We start from the raw sequence: 21,332 nt of genomic DNA on the forward strand, positions 1-21,332 counted from the left end.
ACACTAGTGCTCTAAAAGGAGTGTTTTCAGGCCACAAGACAAGACAGGCAGCTAATACATATATTAAAGCTGCTGGTCATAGCAAGACCAGTAAGACCTTGGTAAATGCTTAAGGCTGTTTTCATTTGAAAGACCCAACCTCACACCCCTACACGGATGGGCCCGACTGCGTAAAAGGGGCTCAAAGTTCACTGGTTTCTCAGGATTTCTGGGTTCAAATGCCCAGTCTCCAGAAAAGCAAGGGGAGAGGCAACCAGAGGTTTAGATTCCTGATTTCATACCCGCACATCATGATCTCCTACCACTGCCCAGAGAAGCGCTGGCTTTGGGCCTTGGGGACACCAGGCCCGTGTCTAGATTCCTAATGTGGTGCTCAGACATGGAGATAACCAAGAAGGGGTTGCCAGGCAACAGGGCTCCTCAGCAGGAGCCCGACAGGGCCCCGACACTCGCCAGATGAAGCAGTGGAGAAGACTGAACCACGAGGGGCGTTCACAGGCTACACAGCGAGTTTAAGGACAGAGCCAGGCCTGAATGCAGGACCTTAGACTTCCAGGCGGGTGCCTTCTCTGCTGCACCATGCCGGGGGCACCCCCACCGTTTCTGCCAACTTACCTGAGCTAAGATGTACATTGTGATGCCTGTCTGTTTGGGGTCCCGAAGCCAAACCTTCTGCATACACCAGCTCTTGGATTCCATAAACCTCCCCATAGTTTCTGCTACCTGAGTCCACGGTCCTATCACCCCCTCACACGGCCTATGCCATCCGTACGGCACTGTTTCCATATCACCTTTGAAAGATTTGGGGGGGACAAAATCCTTTCCTTAGTTACAACTTTAAATAGGTTGGTACCATAGAAACAATCTGCAAGTGGCATTTCAAGGCTGATATATTTAAAGTCTAGCACAAGTACCTTTTCTAGGACGGTGACATTACACAGTTGCACAAGGCTTATTCTTAGTTCAAATTTTGTCACAAAAATATAGAGCGTGTCCTGAACTGGGAAGAGTTGGAAATCCAGATGAGCTGAGATTCGCAAATCTGGTTTCCCTTGAAATGTTCCATACAGATGGTCGATACCTTACTTATCTTTCATGAGTTTGTGAAGACTATTCTGATAGCGAAGCTGGCAGGATCCGCAGACCTGGGTGTCATCTGCGGGGCGAGCACCCTCACAAGCAGGCAGGGAAGGGGAGGAACCACAGCCTTCCTCACTCATTCATTCACTGGCTCATTCACTCATTCACAAATATCTCAGGAGCTCCTAGGTATTACCTATTGCACAGTAACAAGGACCTTCAAACTTCGAAGCCTGGGGCAACAGTGAGAATTATCTCACACAATTTCCATGGGCAGGAATTCAAGAGTAGCTTGGCTGCCGACTCAGGTGCTGGTATCGACTCGGGATCTCTCCTGGGGTTGCAGTCAAGATGTCAACTGGAACTGCACATACCTGCAGGCTTGACCCAGGCTGGCTGATCTGATTCCAAAGTGATTCACTCACATGGCTGGTGGGCTGGTGTCGGCTGTTTGTTGGTAGGAGGCATCGGGAACCTGCCATGTGAACCTCTACCTACGGCTACTGAGTGTCCTCATGACATATGACTGGATTCCCCCACAATGAGTGACTAAGAGACAAGGCAGGGGAGCCGGGGTGGCTCAGTTGGTTAAGCATCTGACTCTTGGTTTCAGCTCAGGTCATGGTCTCAGGGTCCTGAGATGGAGGCCCATGTCGAGCTCCTTTCCCAGCAGGAAGTCTGTTTAAGATTCTCCTCTCTCTCTCTCTCTCTCTCTCTCCCCTCGCTTTGCCCCTACCCCGCTCACACCCTCTCTCTCTCTAAAAAAAAAAAAAAAAAAAAAAAAAGAGCAAGAGAGAAACAGGGTTGAGGCCACATCACTGGAAGTCACACACTGCCATTTCCCTAATAGCCTATCAGTGACTATGTTCATGTTCAGCCCTATTGAGGGTTGCCAGGTTTAGCAAGCAAAAAATACAGGATTCCCGGTTACAATGTGAATTTCACATAACAAGTTTTTATTTTTTAAGATTTTACTTATTTATTCATGAAAGACACCCACAAAGAGAGGCAGAGACACAGGCAGAGGGAGAAGCAGGATCCATGCAGGGAGCTTGATGTGGCTTCCTGAGCCAAAGCCAGACAGACATTCAACTGCTAAGCCACTCAGGTGTCGCTCACGTAACAAGTTTTTAGTGGATGTCCCATGAAATATAAAAAACTTAAAAATTATTGTTTCACCTGAAACTCAAATTTAACCATGAGTCCTATATTAATCCGAAACCCTATCCCCATTCAGTGGAAAGGCACAGCATCACCCGGGCAGCTTGGCAGTTGGCTTTCCCCGCCCACGATGGGCTATGCCTGGCTGGGGTGGGGGGCAGGGGTGGGGACAAAGGAAGAGTAACTGTTCTCGACTCAGTGTACAGTCCAGTAAGACCAACCTGAAACCCAGCACCAGGCAAATCAATGCAAAACCTTGACCATGATAAGTGCTTCAAAGGGAAGTACCGGAGCTTGGGATGGGGACGGCATTCTCATCAGAAGCACCATTTCTAGGTTTCTTAGATTAAGCTTTTGCATGTGATTGTGTGTGCATGTGCGTGTGGGGGGAGCACATGGAAGGGTCTGCCACTGAAGGGGACAGAATTCTGAACACACACACACACACACCCCTATGCACAAAACGGTGAACATGGAACAGGGCCTGTGGTCTGTAGGCTAGTTAACAGTAGCGTGTCCCTGTCAATTTCCTGTTTTGATGTTACACTGCAGTTGGTACATGTCCGTGTTGGGGGAAGCTGCATGAAGGATCCGCAAGACCCTGTGTAGTACCTTTGCAACTTCATAGGAGTCTATCATTATTTCAAAATAAAAAGGCATCGGCCCCTTGAAAACACCAGCTGTTTCCATGGAAACGAGGTCAGATCAGAATCATCCACACTTGCGGACGGACGGACGGACGTGGGTGCTTGGTCAGGAGCCAGCCCTGGTGGGTGGAGTGAGGGCTTTCACCCAAGGGAATGGGATTCTTTGTTAATTGTCCTGAGAAGCGTTCCTTTAGAAGAGAACGAGGACAGGGGTAAGAGATGTCTTCCTGGGTCTTGGCCCAGATTTGGGGCTTGAGAGGGCCTAGGGTAGTTCCATCAGTGGGAAGAACCCTCCCTGCTCCCAAGGCAGAGGCTGGGGAAACCAAAAAGCCTGGATTTCTTGATGACACAGCCCTCTGCGTGTCTGGAATCACTGTGATTTAAACAGTAAAGATATGTCTTCAGTCTGCAGCCTATTGAAGGGAACATCACAATTTCCCAGAAAGAATCTCATAATCTGATAAGTTCATACATTATTTGAAGACCCTGCAGGGGAGGCTGATAAGCTGGTTTTGATGAGGACCGTGGCCAGCTGTGTTTTCCAAAGATGGCCACAACTGCATCTGTCACCCACATGCACTTCCGCGATGTGACCCTGCCACTCCGCCATCAAGAAGAGGAATTTCTCTATTCCTTTGAATGCGGGGGGGGGGGGGGGGGGGGCGGGGGGGGGCAGGGGGGCTAGGACCATGACAAACTGAGTGGAAGTGATACTGGGCCACGCATATCCCTTAACTGACTGGCTGTTCTGCTCCTTCTGGCCTCTGGTAACACTTGCTCTGGGAGAAGCTGGTCACCATATAAGACGTCCGGCCGCCCTAAGACCGCCATGTTGTCAGGAAGCCCAGGCTAGCCACGTGGACAGGCCATGTGATACAGAAGCCCATAGAAGCTTCTGGACGCTCCAACCACCTGGGCCCAGGCACCAGACATGGGAATAAAGAAGAGTCCGGGCGACAGGAGTCCCAACCACCATCTGACTGTGAGAACCAACCAGCTCACTCTAGCTGACTTCCCCAACGGAGATATTTAATAGTACACTGCTGTAAGTCACCAAGTGTGGGGCCAGCTGGTTTTAGAGCAACAGATGAATGGAACACTGGATAAGGCTGGATGTGTTTTGCTCCCCGGTAAGTGGTGATCATGAGCCTCCAGTGTCTGGGGCTCCATGAACTCCCCATTTCACTTCAGTCCAAGATCAGGAGAGACAAGAGCTGCCTCACACTGTGGGCTCATCACACACCAGGCCCCACTGCCTCTATCAACCATTGGCCCCTCCCAATACACCCATGAAGTTTTAACTTCCCCATCTTACAAATGAAGAAATGAAGGCCCAAGCCACACAGGCAGTAAGTTGGCCTGACTCCAAAAAATCTATGCTCCAAACCACTGGGAGTCACTGCGTTCCCAAAGCCCGTGAGCCAAGGAGTGTGTATAAAACACCTTAACCCTTAAAGATGTGAAACTGCTCTGGGCCCAGCTGGTCCCTCTGCATCTGGGGGCCTGTGCAGCAAACTTAGCAGGCCAGGAGTGCTCACATCCTGTATGTGCCAAAGAAAACACTGGCCTTCAACCAGCTCTTAGGAGATGATCTCTAAGCCCTTGGGATACCCTGTCTAGTAAGTGTCTTTGCATACCAGGGGCCCTGGGCCACACCAGGCCTATTGTCTATGCTAACAATGTGACTTACGAGGGAGGGGGGCCCTGGAATCGTGTTGTATCCCTTGACCTCTGCAGAAACCAGAGACTCCATAATTAAGGTTAGTCATACGGGTGCCCCGTGCCTATGACTGTTGCCCAATAAAAAGGCTGCACACCAAGGCTCAGGCGAGCTTTCCCAGTGGCAATACTTGATATGCCTTGTCAGAATTAAATGTGCCCGTAGCCTCCACCAGGTGAGAATGCCTGGAAACTCACTCCTGATTTCCCTGCCCCTGCCCTCTGCACCTTTTTTCTTTGCAGATTTTAATCTGTATCTTTTCGCTGTGATCAACCATGACCAACCATGCGACCGTGAGCCCAGCAGGTTATCTGGGAGTCCCTCTAGCAAACCACCAATCCCAAGGGTAGCCTCAGGGGATGCGACACAGCTCAGAGTACCCTGCTGAGCACCCAAGATGGGAACCTTGCTTGCTTGTCGTCAAACCACCTGACAAAATCCAGGACGGAGGGGAAAAAAAAATCTGCTCATTCTGTAAAGCAAGGCACAGACAAATAAGTCCCTGTTCACTTTATTCAAATAATTTTTTTCCCTCTGAATCTGAGTAGAACCGAGGAAGAATCAAAGAAAATCTCATATATTAAATTCTTAAATAGATCCTTTGAATTTAAAAGGGTCAATAGGAGAGGCACAGGTGTGGGTCTTGTCCCCGCAAACAAAGCCACCAAGGCAGTCCTGCAAATTAAGAAAAATGGCAAATCCATTTCTTTAAAAAAAAGTTCTTGAGGGGAAAGATTAAAAAATACCTAAATTTCAAAAGCTGGACTACTGCCACACTCTTGGTTCTCCACCCCTAGGAGTGCCCAAAGGTAGGGAGGGAGTCTCCAGGTAAGCTGTCAGTGATTCAGCTTTTGCAAACAGATGCAAATACATTCCTCATTAGCAGTCCTGTTTTGGCGGTGAATAGCAAGCAATATGCTTGGATTAGAGGTCCGATTTCCACTCGAATGCAAAGTGTCTTCTCTCAGCAACAATCTGCAGAGATCTGAACAGGGAGACAAGCGCATTAGGGCCAGAGGCAGACCGACCTTTCATATTCGTCTGTGTGATCCAGGAGCCTATGGTCCTCATGCTGATTCACAGAAGCAGGAGAGGTGTCAGCGCACCCCAGATGGCCAGAGAGTTTAAATTTAGAAGCGTTCCTGGGGTTCTCGCCCGAATTCCAACCTGCATCCGCCTGACCTCAAAGATAGATTCTTTTTACTTAGGAAGACAAAGTGGTGGTGATTACGTCATAAATGCCAATGGATTTTTGGAGGCCAGGGGAGGATGAGCACTTGCTTTAAGGCCAACTGTTTACCAGGGATGAGCAAAAGCACCCTGTATACGGTATCTCATTTAAACAGTACAGAAAGAACTGTATCTGGCTTTTGTCAGCAGGAAGCTTTGAAATTCTACTAAAGAATCTGCAGAAGGAGAATAAGGGGAAGGTGTCAGGGAGAAACATTGGAGCCAGGAGCCTTTCCATAGGAGGCTTCTCTCCTCTGGAATGCACCAGAACTCTGGGATCTCGGCACTACCTGGGATGGGATCCCTGATAAGGACAGGGCCTGAGTGCCTCCAGCCTTAGAAGCTGGGACAAAGTAGATAATAAAAAGAAAAGAAAGAAATAGAAAATACGCTGATTATTTAAAAATAAGATCAGGAGACTAAAACTATAAATACAGTCCAGGCGGGAGGCTTCTTCACAGGCTGGAGCAAGAGGGAGAACACCCAGGCAGGCTGACTGTGGCCTCTCTGTGGGTTACCGGAGTGACAGGAAATGAACTTCCTGGAGCCTTCACTCCAGGGCCCACAGGCACAGCGAGGGCACGAGGCTTCCTGGATTCCCACGCACCCACCTGGGCCAGCTCACTTCATCCCCCAGTGGCCTTTGCAGGCCGACACAGGCGAATCCCCATTCTCCAGACATCACAAGTGGAGGCTGGGAGAGGACCAGTCTGAAGTGGGTTCCTAAATCTTTTGACGTTCAAGGTCAAAATGTGTCCCCATTCCCCCTTTGCAAAGTGAAGAGACAGGCAGGCACTTCAAATCGTGAGTGAACTCTGGAAGAAGATGGCCTTGGGAGGAGGAATTTGGCCATCTGGTGGCTGTGTGGTCTTGGGCAAATCACAGCACTCTCTGGGTTCTAGTTTTCTGCCCGTGTCCGTGGCCTTGCCAGGGATCCCAGGGTTACACCAGTAACCCTGGAGAAGCACTGGGTCCAAAGCCCTGGGGGTTACTCTTAGAGAGACCTGCTTGGAGCTTTTCTTAGAACATTAATTGCTTTGAGCCAACTCGATGCTGTTTATAGAAGCAGGATAAACAGACAGCATTCTGTGCAAACATGCTCTAGAATCCCACCCCTCCCCCCATCACATTGGTCCTCAAAGTCAGACAAACCTTTTTCTGTTTGGTTCTGCAAAGATCCCTGCCCCCACCTGATCCAGAGCTAGGAGACTAAGTGGTGATTCTATAAATAGCTCCCCCAGCTTGTCGCCATGGAAACCCCTTGGGGCTGGGTCAGCCCACCTTGGTGGACACTCCTCCCCAAGGAGGCTCTGGGAGGGCAAGCTTGCTCAGGGGAGTGGCTCCTGGGCTCAGAAGCAGTGAGCGGGAGGCAGCAGTGGGGAGAGAGAATCGGAGAGTGCAGGCGTACCTGGAAATCATGAGCTTCCTAAGTGGGAGGAGGTGCTGTTCTGGTTCACCTGGAGGAAGACAACACAGAGAGGAAGGGGTCACGGCTAGGCTGGGGTGCCAGGATCTCACTGCCCTGAGGCTGAGCCTCAGCATCCTGGGAGCAGGCACATACTCGCTCCTGGGGTATTTACTGCACACCTGCTACACGCCAGGTGCTGAGGATGCTGTGAACACGCACCTGCCTGGTCCTATTCTGCGGCGTCTATGCCAGCGAGGAAAACCTTTACAAACACATATGCGAGATAACATCCCGTCCCACCTCCGGGCAATACAGTGGGCTGTCAGGAGGGACTCTGGAGCTACTTTGGAGAAGGTGGTCAGGAAAGGAGGCCACTGTAAGGGGATGACATTTAAGCTGTAGTGTAATAAAAAACAAACATAGGCGCTTTGTCCTGGGTTCCTGCACACGGCTCCTAAAACTCTAGAATCTCAGGAGCGCTAATAAGCATCTCTAGTATGCTAATGAGATGACAGCTGTCTGGCTTCAGGATGGGCGCTGGTGGCTAGAAAGACCAAGGCATGACTGGAGAGGGGAGAGGAGCTGGAGAGTAAGTGAATAACCGATAATGTCATTCAGTCGTATCTACTTCATGACTGCTTCACGGAAACCCCCAAAAGATGGCTTCAAGAAGCTTCTAGATTGGTGGGCACATGGAAGTGTAGGAGGGTGGCATGCCCGAAGAGGGCCTGAAAGCTCCACACCCCTTACTCCATACCTTGCCCCGTGTACCTCTTCCATGGCTACTCCTGGGTCATATCCTTTATAATAAACCACTCATCTAGGGGCACCTGGGTGGCTCAGTAGCTGAGCGTCTGCCTTTGGCTCAGGACATGATCCTGGAGTCCTGGGATGGAGTTCCACATTGGGCTTCCTACAGGGAGCCTGCTTCTCCCTCTGCCAATGTCTCTGCCTCTTTGTGTGTGTCTCTCATGAATAAATAAATAAAATCTTTAACAACAACAAAAAAACACCACCACTCAGACAGGAATATCCTGAGTCCTGTGAGTTGATCTAGAACATCATGAGGAAGGGGGTCATGGGAACCCCCAAATGTTAGCTGGGCAGAAATGTGGGTAGCCTGGGAACCCCGCTGGTACTGGCATCTGACGTGGGGGGTGGGGGGCAGGGAGTTGTCCTAGGACCTGGGCCCTTAACCTGCAGGGTCTGACACTAATTCTGGCGTCACTGTGCGAGCTGAAACACAGTTGGTGTCTGGAGATTCAGAAACTGGTTGTTGGTGTTGGAAAGCACCCCATAAGCCAAGCTCTAAAAGATGTAAATAAGGCAAGGCACACAAAGGTCTGGCTGGAAAAGCATTCCTGGTAGAGGGAATAGCAAAGACCTGGAACAAGGCAGATGGGGTAGGTAGGAGGTTTGATGCCTAGCAAACGAGTATTCTTTTTTTTTTTTTTGCATTTGCTGCAATTCAAATGTGTGAGCTGCTGTGTTCTGCTCGCTTAATATTTTTCCATCTTTTACGTTTCAGGATGATCACTCTAGATGGCTACAGAGCGCCCTGTGGAATGCACTTGCCATCATGCACGTAACTGTGGCCACAGGACCACTTTCCAATTTTTGCAATACTCTGGATGAAGTCATGCGCCCCGTGGAGGACAGGGAGGGAGATGAGGGCAGAAAGCAGGAATCGGAGGCAGTTTGCAGGGCACCTCTCCTGAGCGTGGCAGTGTTTGCAATGACAGTACATACGCCATTCCTTAGCATTTTTGCCCCTAACAGAACAAGAAATAGTCCCAGGCCAGCCAAACCACTCGAATATGTCCTACACTGCAAGAGAGTATAAACTGGGTCCAACTCTTCGGTAAATAAAGTTAGCCTTCTGGGGTCAAGACTCTTAAAAAGAACTGGACCCTTCCGCCACTGTAACAATGCATTCTAAGGGAATGGTTAGTAGAGCCTCCTGCCCCCACCCCACAGAAGAGAGGCAAAAACAGGATGACGTGTACATGCCATCATTCGGGATACTGCAAAAACTGGACACGATCTTAGGGCAACAGTTCATTGGTGGCACATAATGCATTCCAGAGGATACTATGTCACCATCCCAAATGGCAAGAGTGAAACCCAAAAGATGGGAAAACATTAAGAATGTAAAACCAAGCAGCTCATATGATAGAATTGCAAGGAATGCAAAGTGCATATTTAGGCGGGCAAAAAAAAGGATAACTGTTCAAAAATGAAAGGCATTCCGGATAGTAACTATTTCCCCTCACCTCCACTTCTGTTTCTTGCTCCTGTTACATCATCTTTTTGGTTAAAGCAGGCAATAATTAGTGCTGACTAATCCTGAGGACATTTTTTTCACAGCAGCAAGAGGATGGGATGGGTCTCTGACTCCCAGAAAAAGAGCGTGGAGCCCTCGCCAAAGAACTAAGTTGTGTGCAAAAGCCATGGACCCCGGACAATGAGCACTCATCAATTTGATCATTATGCTGGAGACTGGCATAGGGTGATCCACCCTTTCTCTCCCAAATTAAAGAAAACACACATACACAAACTAAGGACACCTCATTTAAAGGGGAGCAGTCATGTCAGTGGAAGGGGGCAGTCCTTGACATGATCCCTGCACCCTGTGGATATACCCAGGATGTGGGGTGGGGGGCACAGCCAGGGAGGTGGGTGTGGGGTGGCAGGGGTGTTTGTAGGTCTACACCCTTGGGGATATCCATACCACATGACCCTTATGGTTCTTATTTTTTGGCTGACTAAAAATTCTGGGCTGGGTCGTGTTTGGGGACTGCCACTTTAAATAAAACTGGATTTAAGGCTAAAGGCAGATAGCTTGACAAAAAGTCCCCCCCCAATCCCTCCAACTGCTCTCAAGCCGAGAGACAATGATTAGGAAGAGGCTTGGGCAGAAGGGCTGCTGTTTGGTCCCTGGTCTGACACCCCCCTCCTCTCAATTTTCAGACCAGGAAATGACCAGCCAGATTAGAGAAGTGAAGTGTCCAAGGGCATCTGCAAGGTAATGGGGCAGCCCAATAAACAGATTTCAGAATTCCCCTTGGGGTTTCTAACCTGAAAATATCCTTTCAGATTGGCTGGTGTTTTATAGTCGCCTTTCAAGACCTAGGAAAGAGGAACGAAGTATCACTCTCATGGAAATGATCAAAAAATAAAATTCATCCTGTCACCTCCACCTTCCCATCCACCCATTTACCACTCACCTATTTATCCACCTACCCATTCACCCATCTATACATTCACCCTCCCTCCCATCCACCCACCTGCCCACCCATCTACCTATCCACCCACTCATCCATCCACCCATCCACCTACCCACCTCTTCATCCATCCACTCCGCATCCATCCACCCACCCATTCATCTACTCATCCATCCACCCAACCACCTACCCATCTACCCACCCATCCACTATCCTATCCATCCACCCATCTACCCATCTACCCACCCATCCATCCATCCATACACACATCCACCTATTCATCCATCCATCCTCCCATCCATCCACCGATCCCTCCATCCAACACACTTTTATCAAGCTCATCTTATTTTAGGCATTATCTAAGCTCTGGAGGCACAATATTAATCAGACTATTAAAATTCCTTTTCACCTGGAGCGTCCTTTCTAGAGGGGGAGCCAGAGGATCCACAAGTAATAAACACAAATAAACAAGAATATATCAAACCATGGCAAGTACTATATAGAAAGTGAAACAAAGGGAAGTGATCAGGAGTGACTAAGGGGCTTCTTTTGAGCAGGGGGGTCACAAAGGACCTCTCAGCGACCCTTCAATGCCAAGGAAAACCAGCTAAGCTGAGCTCTAAAGGAAAAGCATGCCAGGCAGAGGACACAGCTGGGGCAAAGAAAATCCCAGGCTTTTCCACTATCTCTTCACATAGAAGCCACCATATAGACCAGCACCGTCCAATAGAATATAATGTGAACCAACTATGTAATTTTCAATTGTCTAACAGTCACATTTTTGAAAAAGGATAAAGTACATCAAGTGAAATAATTCCAGTTATATCTTTTATTTAATCTGATATATCTAATATATTCATACTTCAACCTATAATTAATATGAAAATGAGTAATGAGAAACTTGACATACTGTTTTTGATACCAGAACTTCAAAATCCGGTGCATATTTTACACTTAACAATGCCTCTCAAGTTGGACCAGTCAGATTTCACTAGTCACATCCAGTGGCCACGGGAGGTTGGTGGCTAGTAGCTGTAATGGACAGCACAGGTACAGACAAGTTCATTAGCTCTGGGGTCCTTTCAGTGCCTGTGTGTCCTGCACCCCAGGATCTGTTACAGGAACATACAGAGTCTACAGAGAAACACACACACACACACACACACACACACACACACACACACACACGGCTTTCAATGAGAGAACATATCACTGTGGTAACAGCAAAACTACCATAAAAGCTAAACAAAACTACAATAAAGTCTGGCACCCCCTGGGAAAAAAACAGGGACATCTTCCATTTTAAACAAATGAAGGGATCCCTGGTTTGGCGCCTGCCTTTGGCCCAGGGCGCGATCCTGGAGACCCAGGATCGAGTCCCACGTCGGGCTCCCGGTGCATGGAGCCTGCTCCTCCCTCTGCCTATGTCTCTGCCTCTCTCTCTCTCTGTGTAACTATCATAAATAAATAAAAATTTAAAAAATAAATAAATAAACAAATGAAAACCAGAAGTTTAGAGCAGTGATCTCGCTCACCAAAATGTTTTAATTTGTATGCAATATACAAGGTCAGATCTTACTCTGGGAGCTTCTGACCTGCATCCTGGGATAAGCCAGGGGCCTCTGCCTTTTATTTATTTATTTGTATTTATTATTTTTTTTTTACTACTTATTTATTTATTTTTTTTTAGAGAGAGAGTGTGTGTGAGAGCCAGTGGGAAGAGCTAAGGGAGAGAGAGACAGAGAGAGACAGACAGAGAGAGAGAGAATCATCAAACAGGCTCCCCGCTGAGCACGGAACCTGACATGGGGCTTAATCTCACCACTCTGAGATCATGATCTGAGCTGAAATCAGGAGTCGGACATTGAACTGACTGAGCCATGCAGGTGCCTTGGGCCTCAGCCTTTTAAAGAGACTTCAGAGTAATTGCCGCTGGGCCCTTGGCTAAGAACACAGGGTAAAGAGAGCCCGTTGTCACTGCGGTCCTCACCCTGGCCCAGCCACTGTCTGTGAGAAGTTCCTGGAGGCCGGAGTCAAGATCACTCCCAGCTGCTGTTTCTTCTTCTTAATCCAGTTAATTGATTTTTTATTATATGAAGATATATTTAATATATATAAAAATATTATATGAAAGAGTATATGTAGAGAAAAGTATATGAAACACATAAGTACAGCCTAAAGAATACTCTATTAAAAAAGAAACATAATAGGGGCACCTGGGTGGCTCAGCGGTTGAGCATCTGCCTTTGGCTCAGGGAGTGATCTCGGGATCCTGGGATTGAGTTCTGCATTGGGCTCCCTGCATGGAGCCTGCTTCTCCCTCTGCCTGTGTCTCACCCTCTCTTTCTGTGTCTCTCATGAATAAATAAATAAAATCTTTAAAAAAAATAAGCATAATAAATAATAAAGACTTAAAACAACTGAATAATGAAAAAATAGACCACATCGAGGTTGCGAACATTCACACTGTCAACTCTATGCATCTACAGTGGATCTGAGGATTTCCACAAATAGTGTTTGCAAAATCCACAGATGTCAAGGGGCAGGAGGAGCTCCGAGACCCTCTTCAATCACAAGGGCAGAGCCCTCAGAGCTCAGGGTTAAGGAAGCCTGCCCGTGTGTGAGATGCTTATTAAAGCCTTGTGAGCACCAAATTGGGTCTTTCTCCTTGAGTCATTGAAGAATTAAAGGGGAAGTGACAGAAGTTATGACTTCCTTCCTTGGCTCTTCAACACAAACACTGTTTACTTTCTGGAGCGCCTGGGAGGCTCAGTTGGGTCAGTGTCTGTCCTCAGCTCGGGTCACAATCTCAAAGTCCTGGGATCAAGGCCCATGTCAGGCCCCGTGTTCATGCTGTCTGTCTATCTCTCTTTCTCTCTCTCTTTCAAGTAAATACAATCTTAAAAGAAAAAAAAAAAGAAGGGTTTACTTTCTAAAATCAGCATGTGTTTGGAAATGCTGAGAGTAGCTGGAAACAAGACTTTGGGTCTTTTTCTTTTTTTTTAAAGATTTTATTTATTTATGCATGAGAGACAAAGAGAGAGAGAGAGAGAGGCAGAGACACAGGCAGAGGGAGAAACAGGCTCCATGCAGGGAGCCCGACGTGGGACTCAATCCCGGGACTCCGAGATCACGCCCTGGGCCGAAGGCAGGCGCTAAACCGCTGAGCCACCCAGGGATCCCAAGACTTTGGGTCTTAATGGTATAAGGGCTGGCGGGGCTCGTCTCAGGCCAGGGCCCCAAGCTCTCACACTTTTGTTCACTTAGTGCCTCTAAGGAAGTCAGAACACCACACCCAAAGGAGACTAGATGCTGTGACAGCAACATGTAAATAAGCCCATGAACCTGCTTACTGTTCCTTTACACAGGAGTAGCTGACTTTTAACGCTTCAAAAACACCAAAAAAAACCCCCAAAAAACCAAAAAAAACCCATCTCATCAAAGTCATTTTCCTCGACTGCTTGAACTAAGGAGAGCTAAGAAGTTATTTAAACTGCCCCAAGCTTACATTGGTCTGAGAAATCAACATTAAAATTTATGGGGGTGGGGCAGCTGGGTGGCTCAGTGGTTGAGCGTCTGCCCTTGGCTCAGGTCGTGATCCCAGGGTCCTGGGATCGAGTCCTGCATAGGGCTCAGCCTGCTTCTCCCTCTGCCTATGTCTCTGCTCCCTTTCTGTGTCTCTCATGAATAAATAAAATCTTAAAAAAAAAAAAAAAAAAACAGAGAAATAGGATGCAATCAGTACACAAATGGAGCTGCTGTTAGATGCTCTAGTATGAGAGACAGACTACCAGGTAGATTTGAGCTTCCCTGTGGCCCAAGTGAAAATGAAAATATAGGCGATGCTACAATTCCCCATGTCCTAACACAGGCCAAACAACCCCGCTGCAGGCTGAGCACACATCTCTGCGAATGCACATGCACTCACCCGATGCGTGTTGTTGATGACGATGGGGTCAGGGTTGCCGTAGTTGGGCGGGTTTGCATAGGGGTCATAGCCGAGCCGAGCCAGCATGGGGGCGATCTGGGCCATGTCCCGTACCACGTCCCCAGGAATGTGGCCGGTCCACTTGGAGAGTGCTTCCAGGTTCACAGGCTTGATGACCTGGTCAGTGGATCGCTCGATCCTGGGGAGAAAGAACAGGCTGTGCAGGGCACAGAGAGACCCAGATAGCACCCGGGCAGCTGGACAGGCTGGGGGTACCTGTCCCTGGGGCAGCTGTGACCCCCCCCACCCCGACTGTGAGGCTGTAGGCAAGTCACCTGGCCTCCTCATACGTCTTCCATACAATGGAGGAGGGGGGTCTTAAGAGTGGGTGCCAAAAAACTGGAAGACAGTATTAGGCAGTGCACGGTTAAAATTCTGCTTCCATGACGTCATGACTTTTTAAAAATAACATTTTATTTTTGTGGCTAAGATGGGTATTTTGTTCTTGAGAAAAAATATGAAACACTAATGGTAAGGCTAAAAGCAGCCACCACTCCCGGTCCATCAGCTCCCTATGGGGACCTTGTCTTAGTATCTGGGGGCCCACCCTCTCTCTCAATCTCTTTCTGTGCTTCATACAGGAGAGTGGCTAAGGGCAGACTCAGGAGTCAGAGCTCTTGGCTTCAAACGCCAGCTGGACTGACACCAGCTGTGTGGCCTTGGGAAAGTTCCTTCACCTCTATGAGCCTCCCCTATCATTCCTTATCTACAAATGGGAATAATGATAGAGCCCACCTCACAGGGTTGTTCTGGGGAGTAAATGAGTTCATCCAAGAAGAGTATATAGTTTACTGTGAGGTTTCAGTAAGTGTTAGCTTTCTCTCTCTCTCCTCTCTCTCTCTCATGCACACAAAAAACCTATGCTTTCGTTTGCAGTTTTTAAAACAGAAATCATACGCTGCATGTTTTGGTTTATGACTTTGTTTTGCACCCGATTCCTCATTCTGTTCTCCAGCTGCACAGCGGTCCTCCACGGCTTATCATTCCTATCCCCCTAAAGATGGCCATTTTGGTTGCTTTTGCCCTCGGCTGCAACAATAAAACCACCATTGTGTTGGATATGCTCCTCCACTCTCCTCTTCTCCTCTGTGGCAGGCTCACCCAGCCATCTGAATCCCGAGGACCCTACTGATCACAGGTCAAGGGCCTTGTCCAATGGAGGGCAGGGAACTCCCGGGATCCAGGGCCTATTTCTAGCCACTTCCAGCCCAACTAAGAGATAAACTGGGTAGAAGAACAGAAACAAGAAAGACATAGCAAAAAGAGGACAGGACCAGGAGGGTGGGAATGGGAATGAAGAAGGTGGGATGGTTTGGAGTCTGCAGACCAATTCGGTCCACTGTGTCAAAGATCTCAAATACGCGCATGGCCTTTACCACGCTATCGGATCTCCAGGACACCGCAAGGCAGTAATGACACAGAGGTTCCCCAGGACATGAACGGGAGGAATGCCTGATGGAAGTAAATAAAGGTGGAAATACTAACAGGGTATGTCAAATAGAATGCTGTGCCCTATGAAGGGGAATATTACACAGCTGTCCAAAATGACATCGCGGTGGCAGGCAGGGGGCCGCGGGCGAGTGGTCCCAGACACAAAGTGCACAAAGGCTACAGGGAAACATGTTCATGTTCAGTAGGACTCTGGCTTTCTCAACAGCCCCTGACAAAGGACCAGCAGGTCCGATGCCAAAGTCTAAACAGTGGGATTGTAGCAGGTTTTTCCTTTCACAGGGACATCATCCCCACTTCCTGATTTTTTTTTTTTGTCACGTTAATTCACAAAATCCCAGCTCCAGCACTAGCTGCCTGGGGTACCTGGCACATGGGTACCTCGTTGCCCAGAGGGAGCACAGAGGTACCCCTATGTCTCCTGCTCTGTTAGGGGTTTGAAAGGGCCTGCCAGGGCACAGCCAAGAAGGCAAGGAGGAGGAGGTGTGGTCCCAGAAAGGCCTGCTAGGGCCTGCTCAGGAATGAGGCAGAGAGGCAGCACACCCCGATCCTGACCACATACCCTGGATCTCAGGAGAGGTTCGGCCTCCCCAGAGGAGGAAGGTGGAGAGTAAGAGAGTGAAGGAGGGGAAGAGAGGGGGTTCCAGATGTGGAGAGCTTGAGAGCACATGCTCCGGAGTCCCCAGCGGACCTCAGTTCAAATTCAGGCACCACACGTGGCCAGCTTTGTGGCCTCAGGCAACTTTTCTCTGAGATTCAGTTTCTTCATCTGTAAAATGGGGTAAGAGCAGTTCTTTTGGCCCTGAGACTGCTGTGGGGATTAAAGGACTAATGTGTGTTGGGGGCTTGAGCGCTTACCACACCTCAGGGACTCCCTACATGGTAATGAGGGTGAGGATAATGTGTGTGCCAATAAAATCAATGTTAATGCTAACACGATAATAAGAATAGCACCGAACACGTACTAACCTATTTGATGCTCACAGGTAGCTAGAAGCCTGATAGACTATACCCCTGTGTTACAGGTAAGGAAATGGGGCACACAGAGGTTGAGTCACTTGCTCAAGGTCACACAGCCTGGAAGGGTGGAGCTGGGATGGGAACCCAGGTGACCTGGTTTCAGATCAGCATCCTTAAGCTAACCCTTACCCACTACGGCTTACGACAAAGCACCTTCAAAGTCTGCTGATTCTCTCAGAAAATGGAAGAGTCGATGGCTCCACTTTTGTGGATAATGACGCTGAGGCTCAAAGAAGTACAGTGACGTGGTCAGTGCCACAGAACTACGAGGAGGGAGGCACAGTTCAAGGCTCTGCTCTTTACCACTGTCTTCCCTGAACTCCTCCGTGACCACAAAGGAGGCTGAGGCTCAGAGAGGCCACACAGCTCAGAGAGACAGCGGTACTCTCCCACCTACAGCTCGGAGCGGGGCCAGGGGGCCGGGCGCAGGGAGGGGGCTCCACTCACTTAGACAGGGACACGCCCCCGGGCTTGCCGATGAGGTCCTCGTGATGCAGGACGGCGTCGCTCCAGGAGATGCCCAGGAAGTCCAGGATGAGCTTGAGGGAGCGCCTGGGGTGCAGCACCAGCTGCTCATAGTACACGGGCAGGCACTTGTCCTTGCCCACCTCCATGCACTGGGCGTACATCACCTCGATGGCCTTGTTCCACTTGGTGAGGCAGTCGCGGTAGCTGCTGAGGTCAAAGCCGGCGATGGTGACCTTGCGCGTGATCATGGAGTGCACGGACGCCCGGCCGTCCCGCACCATCAGCAGGAACTTGGAGTTGGGGAACAGGCGCGACAGGTAGACGGAGGACTTGAGCGTGAAGGGGTCCTTGTTGCACAGCACGCGCGCCGGCTCGCCGTGCTTGGCGATCACCTCCAGGATGAAGGCCTGCATGGCGGCGTCCAGCACCTCGTCCGTCACGCCCGCCTCGTCCAGCCGCAGCTTCTCGCGGCCGGACTTGGACCAGGCCTGGCGCATGGCCAGCACGCGGGGGATGATCCGCGTCTCCTCGCCGCAGCGCACCTCGGGGTGGGCGTCCAGCATGGCGCGCATGAGCGTGGTGCCACTGCGGGGCACACCGCCCACGAAGATGAGCGGCATGGCCTTGCCGTAGCGGTACTCCACGCGGTCGGCGCCCACCACCACCAGGTCCTCCTGCTCCGGCCGCATGGCCCGCCGGGGGCTGCGCGGGCCCCCCAGCGCCGCGCGGCACTCCAGCACCTGCTGGCCCACCTGGACGGCCAGCAGCAGGGCCAGGGTGCAGCCGGCGGCCAGCAGCGCCCTCCGCGCCGACAGGCGCATGCTGGGCCCGGGGGCGCGGGCCTGCCTCAGCGACCGGTCAGCGGGGGCCCGGCGGGGCTCGCATCTGGGGAGAGAGGGGCCGGGGTCAGGCAGGCGGGCAGCTGGGGCCCTCCCCCCGCAGGCTTCCTCTGCCATGGACCATCACAACGTTTCCACGGTCAACAATGCGCACGGCAGCGGCCGAATCCCGCAGCACCTGCCGCCCGGGGGCACGGTTTTTGCGTGTTCCCTTATGGCTGTCCCTCCAGAGCCTGGCACAGAGCCTGGCACCTAGCAGGGGCACCGTAAGTATCTGGGGGGCGTGCCTTGGTTGACGGGGCAGGGAGGGCAGTAGCAAGGGGAGCAAAGGGCTGCCCAGCGGGGGAGCAGCTGAGCCGGAGTCTGAGATTCCCGCCCAGGCCAGCCAGCCCTGGCGCCTGCTCTGAAGGACCACACTGTCACACGGGAGACAGCGGGGAGCGTCCCGTCCTGTCCTGGGCTGCTTCCGGAATCACTACCCACTCACTCAGTCTTCATTCGGTAAATGGGCATTAAGTGTAACAAGGTACCGGGCACCGTGCTCAGTGCTGGGGGCAGGAGAGCGGATTAGACAGCAGGGCCTTTGAACTCAAGAAGCGGAGGGCTTAGTGGGGGAAGCGACAGTACACAAGCTCTAGCCACAGCGTAGAAACCGCTTACACTGGGCGAGGCATCAGGTAGGGGAAGGAGGAGGGAGGTCCCGGAGGGCCTCTCAGGGGAGGTGGCATCCAAGCCAGAGTCCCCGATGATGAGAAGGAGCTGGCGGTGTGAAGCTGTGTGGGAGGGGTGTGCCAGGCAGAGGAAACAGAGAATGCCAAGCTCCCCAGATGGGAGAGGGTGTGGGGTGTTTGAGAACCTCAGGAGGCAGTGGAGCAGAAGGGAAGGAAAGGGAAAGACTGGGGGGCCTCAGGGGCCAGGGGAGAGAGCTGGACCTGCTCTCAGGGCAGCTGCTGGGGAGAGAGGGCCCACAGCGGGGAGAATGGAGGCAGGGAGGTCAAGGAGGAGGCTCTGGCTGGTATCCCGGTCCTCGGGAAACTCAGGGACGCCGGGACTGTGAGGGTGACGTGGGAATGGGGACACGGGGTGACCGAGCACAGAAACCGTGAGCCTGAGCCTATGCTCCTCACGCCTCCCAGGGACAATGATCAGACCTCAGTGGCAATTCTTCAAGCAGGGGCTTGTTTCAGAAAGCAGGGCCCTCCCAGCCCAGCGGCCCCCTTCTCCAGCCACCTCGAGTGACAGGCCTGCCCTCCTCCCTGGCTTATCCTCAAGGCCTCTCCATTTTGCAACAAGAAGCCAATACAGGAAGTGCAGACTCAGATGCCAGACGGACACACAAGCCAACCCCTACTGCCCACCGCAGCCCTTCCCTGCCTCCCCGCCACTGCACTTCTGAGCCCCCTTTGCCTTTCCACATCTTTCCAGAATCAGAGTGAGGTCTTGAGGTCTGTGGCATTTGAGCAGTCACGCAGGCCTGGGTTCAAATCCTGGTTCTGCCCCTTCCTTTGTGGCTGTGCGAGCTTGGCCAACACACTTTACCTCTCTGAGCCCCATCTGTAAAACAGGTCTAAGAGTAGCAGCCTCAAAGGGCTGGCATGAGCATTCCACGACTCCCCTGAGAACTCAGGATCCCATCGGGCATGCAGGGAGCATTTGCAAGGATATTATCAGTGGCCTCTACCATGACCATGGGTTATTCATTGATTTCCACATTCAGTGGGTGCCTCCTGCATGCTGGGAGTTGGGCTATGGAGCCCAGAGACAGAGCCTCCACCCCCAAGTCTACTCACACTGTGGACCCACACCTGGGAGGGGGTGACAGGTGAGGGAAGGCTTCCTGCAGGAGGCGGCCTCCTGCTGAGTCTGAATAGTGGGGGGTGGGGGACAGGTGGTTTTCAAACAGCCAGGTGGGGAAAAGAGAGGGGTGTTCCTGGCAAAGGGAACAGCCAGTGAGAAGGCACAGCCAGGAAAGAAGGCAACATGGCTGGGAAGCTGCAGGCGGCACGGTGCGTGGGGCAGGGTTTGCAGGAAGGAAGCAGGAACCGAGTGTTTCTCTACGGGCATGAGGTTCAGCTGAAAGCACCAAAGGACCAGGTTTGCAGCTGGACCAATCCACCCACACGGGCCCGGGCTGCCCGGGGCCCCTCGGGCTGTAGCAAGTGGCAAATCGACAGGAGAGCCAAGGCAAAGCACAATCTCAGCCCTGTCATCCAAACGGCTGAGAGGCCCCAGCATTTCCTGGCCGTGTGGCTCTGGGACAGTCACTTCCGCCATGTAAACCACAGCTTCCTGGCTGCAAAGAGGGGTGGGGTACACGGACCTCAAACACTGCTCTGAGGGTTCTAGAAGCAGCTGACACAGCAAAGATCAATCTCATCCTGGGGTCCCTAGTCTCTGTGAGCACTGGAAAATAGCTGGGGACCCTCTCCCCAGAAAACCCCATCTATCCTATGCTGCTGACCATGGTGGGGGCTCACTGGTGCCCTGAATTCAGGCTCTGGGATGGGTAAATCTAAATCCAGGGCATCCAGGGCAGCTCCAAGGGCCAAGGCAGACTGGATGGGACATAAAGCCACCCAGAAATCCCTCCAGGGGCCTGTCAACTTGTTCAAGTGCTCACTGAAATCCTCCTCTCAGACTCTGGACTAGAATTCTGTTTATTATTTCAGTGTTGGTGCTCCTGGGGGACAATCACTACTGTTTGAATTAGAGCAACTACCCTTTCCTCCTGACACTTGGCAGGGAGTGAGAGGATGGAGCTTTGGGGGAAGAGAAGACAATGGTGGGGTGCAGAAACGGAAGAAAAGGGGTAATTTGGGAAAGGAGTTTCAGAAAGCACAGTAATAGTGAGCCCGCCACTGTGTGTGCGCGTGCATGTGTGTGTGCCCTCTAGCTTATGTTTAGGGTTGGAAGTGACTTGGATGCTAAATCTCAGAGGGGAAAGCCCCCAAGAATGGATAGGCAGAATAAGGAAAATGTTATCCACATACCAACTGTGCTTAATACTGACATTTCATTTGGCTGCAACACTTTATTATTATTATTGTTGTTGTTGTTATTATTATTATTTTAAGTAAGCTCCAACTATTATTACTATT

The 21,332-nt window shown here is 50.9% G+C and overlaps 1 protein-coding gene across 7 annotated transcripts in view; it reads right to left on the reverse strand.

Moving 5' to 3' along the window:
- Positions 1 to 5,103: 5,103 nt before the first annotated feature.
- The window catches only part of TPST2 (tyrosylprotein sulfotransferase 2), a 52,027-nt gene continuing 35,798 nt past the window's right edge, over positions 5,104 to 21,332 (reverse strand). For 6 of the 7 annotated variants that reach the window (XM_072803049.1, XM_072803050.1, XM_072803051.1 and 3 more), the window contains 5 exons: positions 17,375 to 18,280; positions 14,399 to 14,615; positions 10,325 to 10,375; positions 7,247 to 7,295; positions 5,104 to 5,593 (listed from right to left, as the gene is read on the reverse strand). In XM_072803049.1, the coding sequence (XP_072659150.1) occupies positions 7,254 to 7,295; positions 10,325 to 10,375; positions 14,399 to 14,615; positions 17,375 to 18,216 (1,152 nt within the window). In that variant the 5' untranslated portion in view covers positions 18,217 to 18,280 and the 3' untranslated portion in view covers positions 5,104 to 5,593; positions 7,247 to 7,253. The remainder of the gene's footprint in view (positions 5,594 to 7,246; positions 7,296 to 10,324; positions 10,376 to 14,398; positions 14,616 to 17,374; positions 18,281 to 21,332) is intronic. The other variant, XM_072803048.1, reaches the window with a different exon arrangement.

This window comes from Canis lupus, chromosome 27 (assembly GCF_048164855.1).
Source record: "Canis lupus baileyi chromosome 27, mCanLup2.hap1, whole genome shotgun sequence".
NCBI lineage: Eukaryota > Metazoa > Chordata > Mammalia > Carnivora > Canidae > Canis > Canis lupus.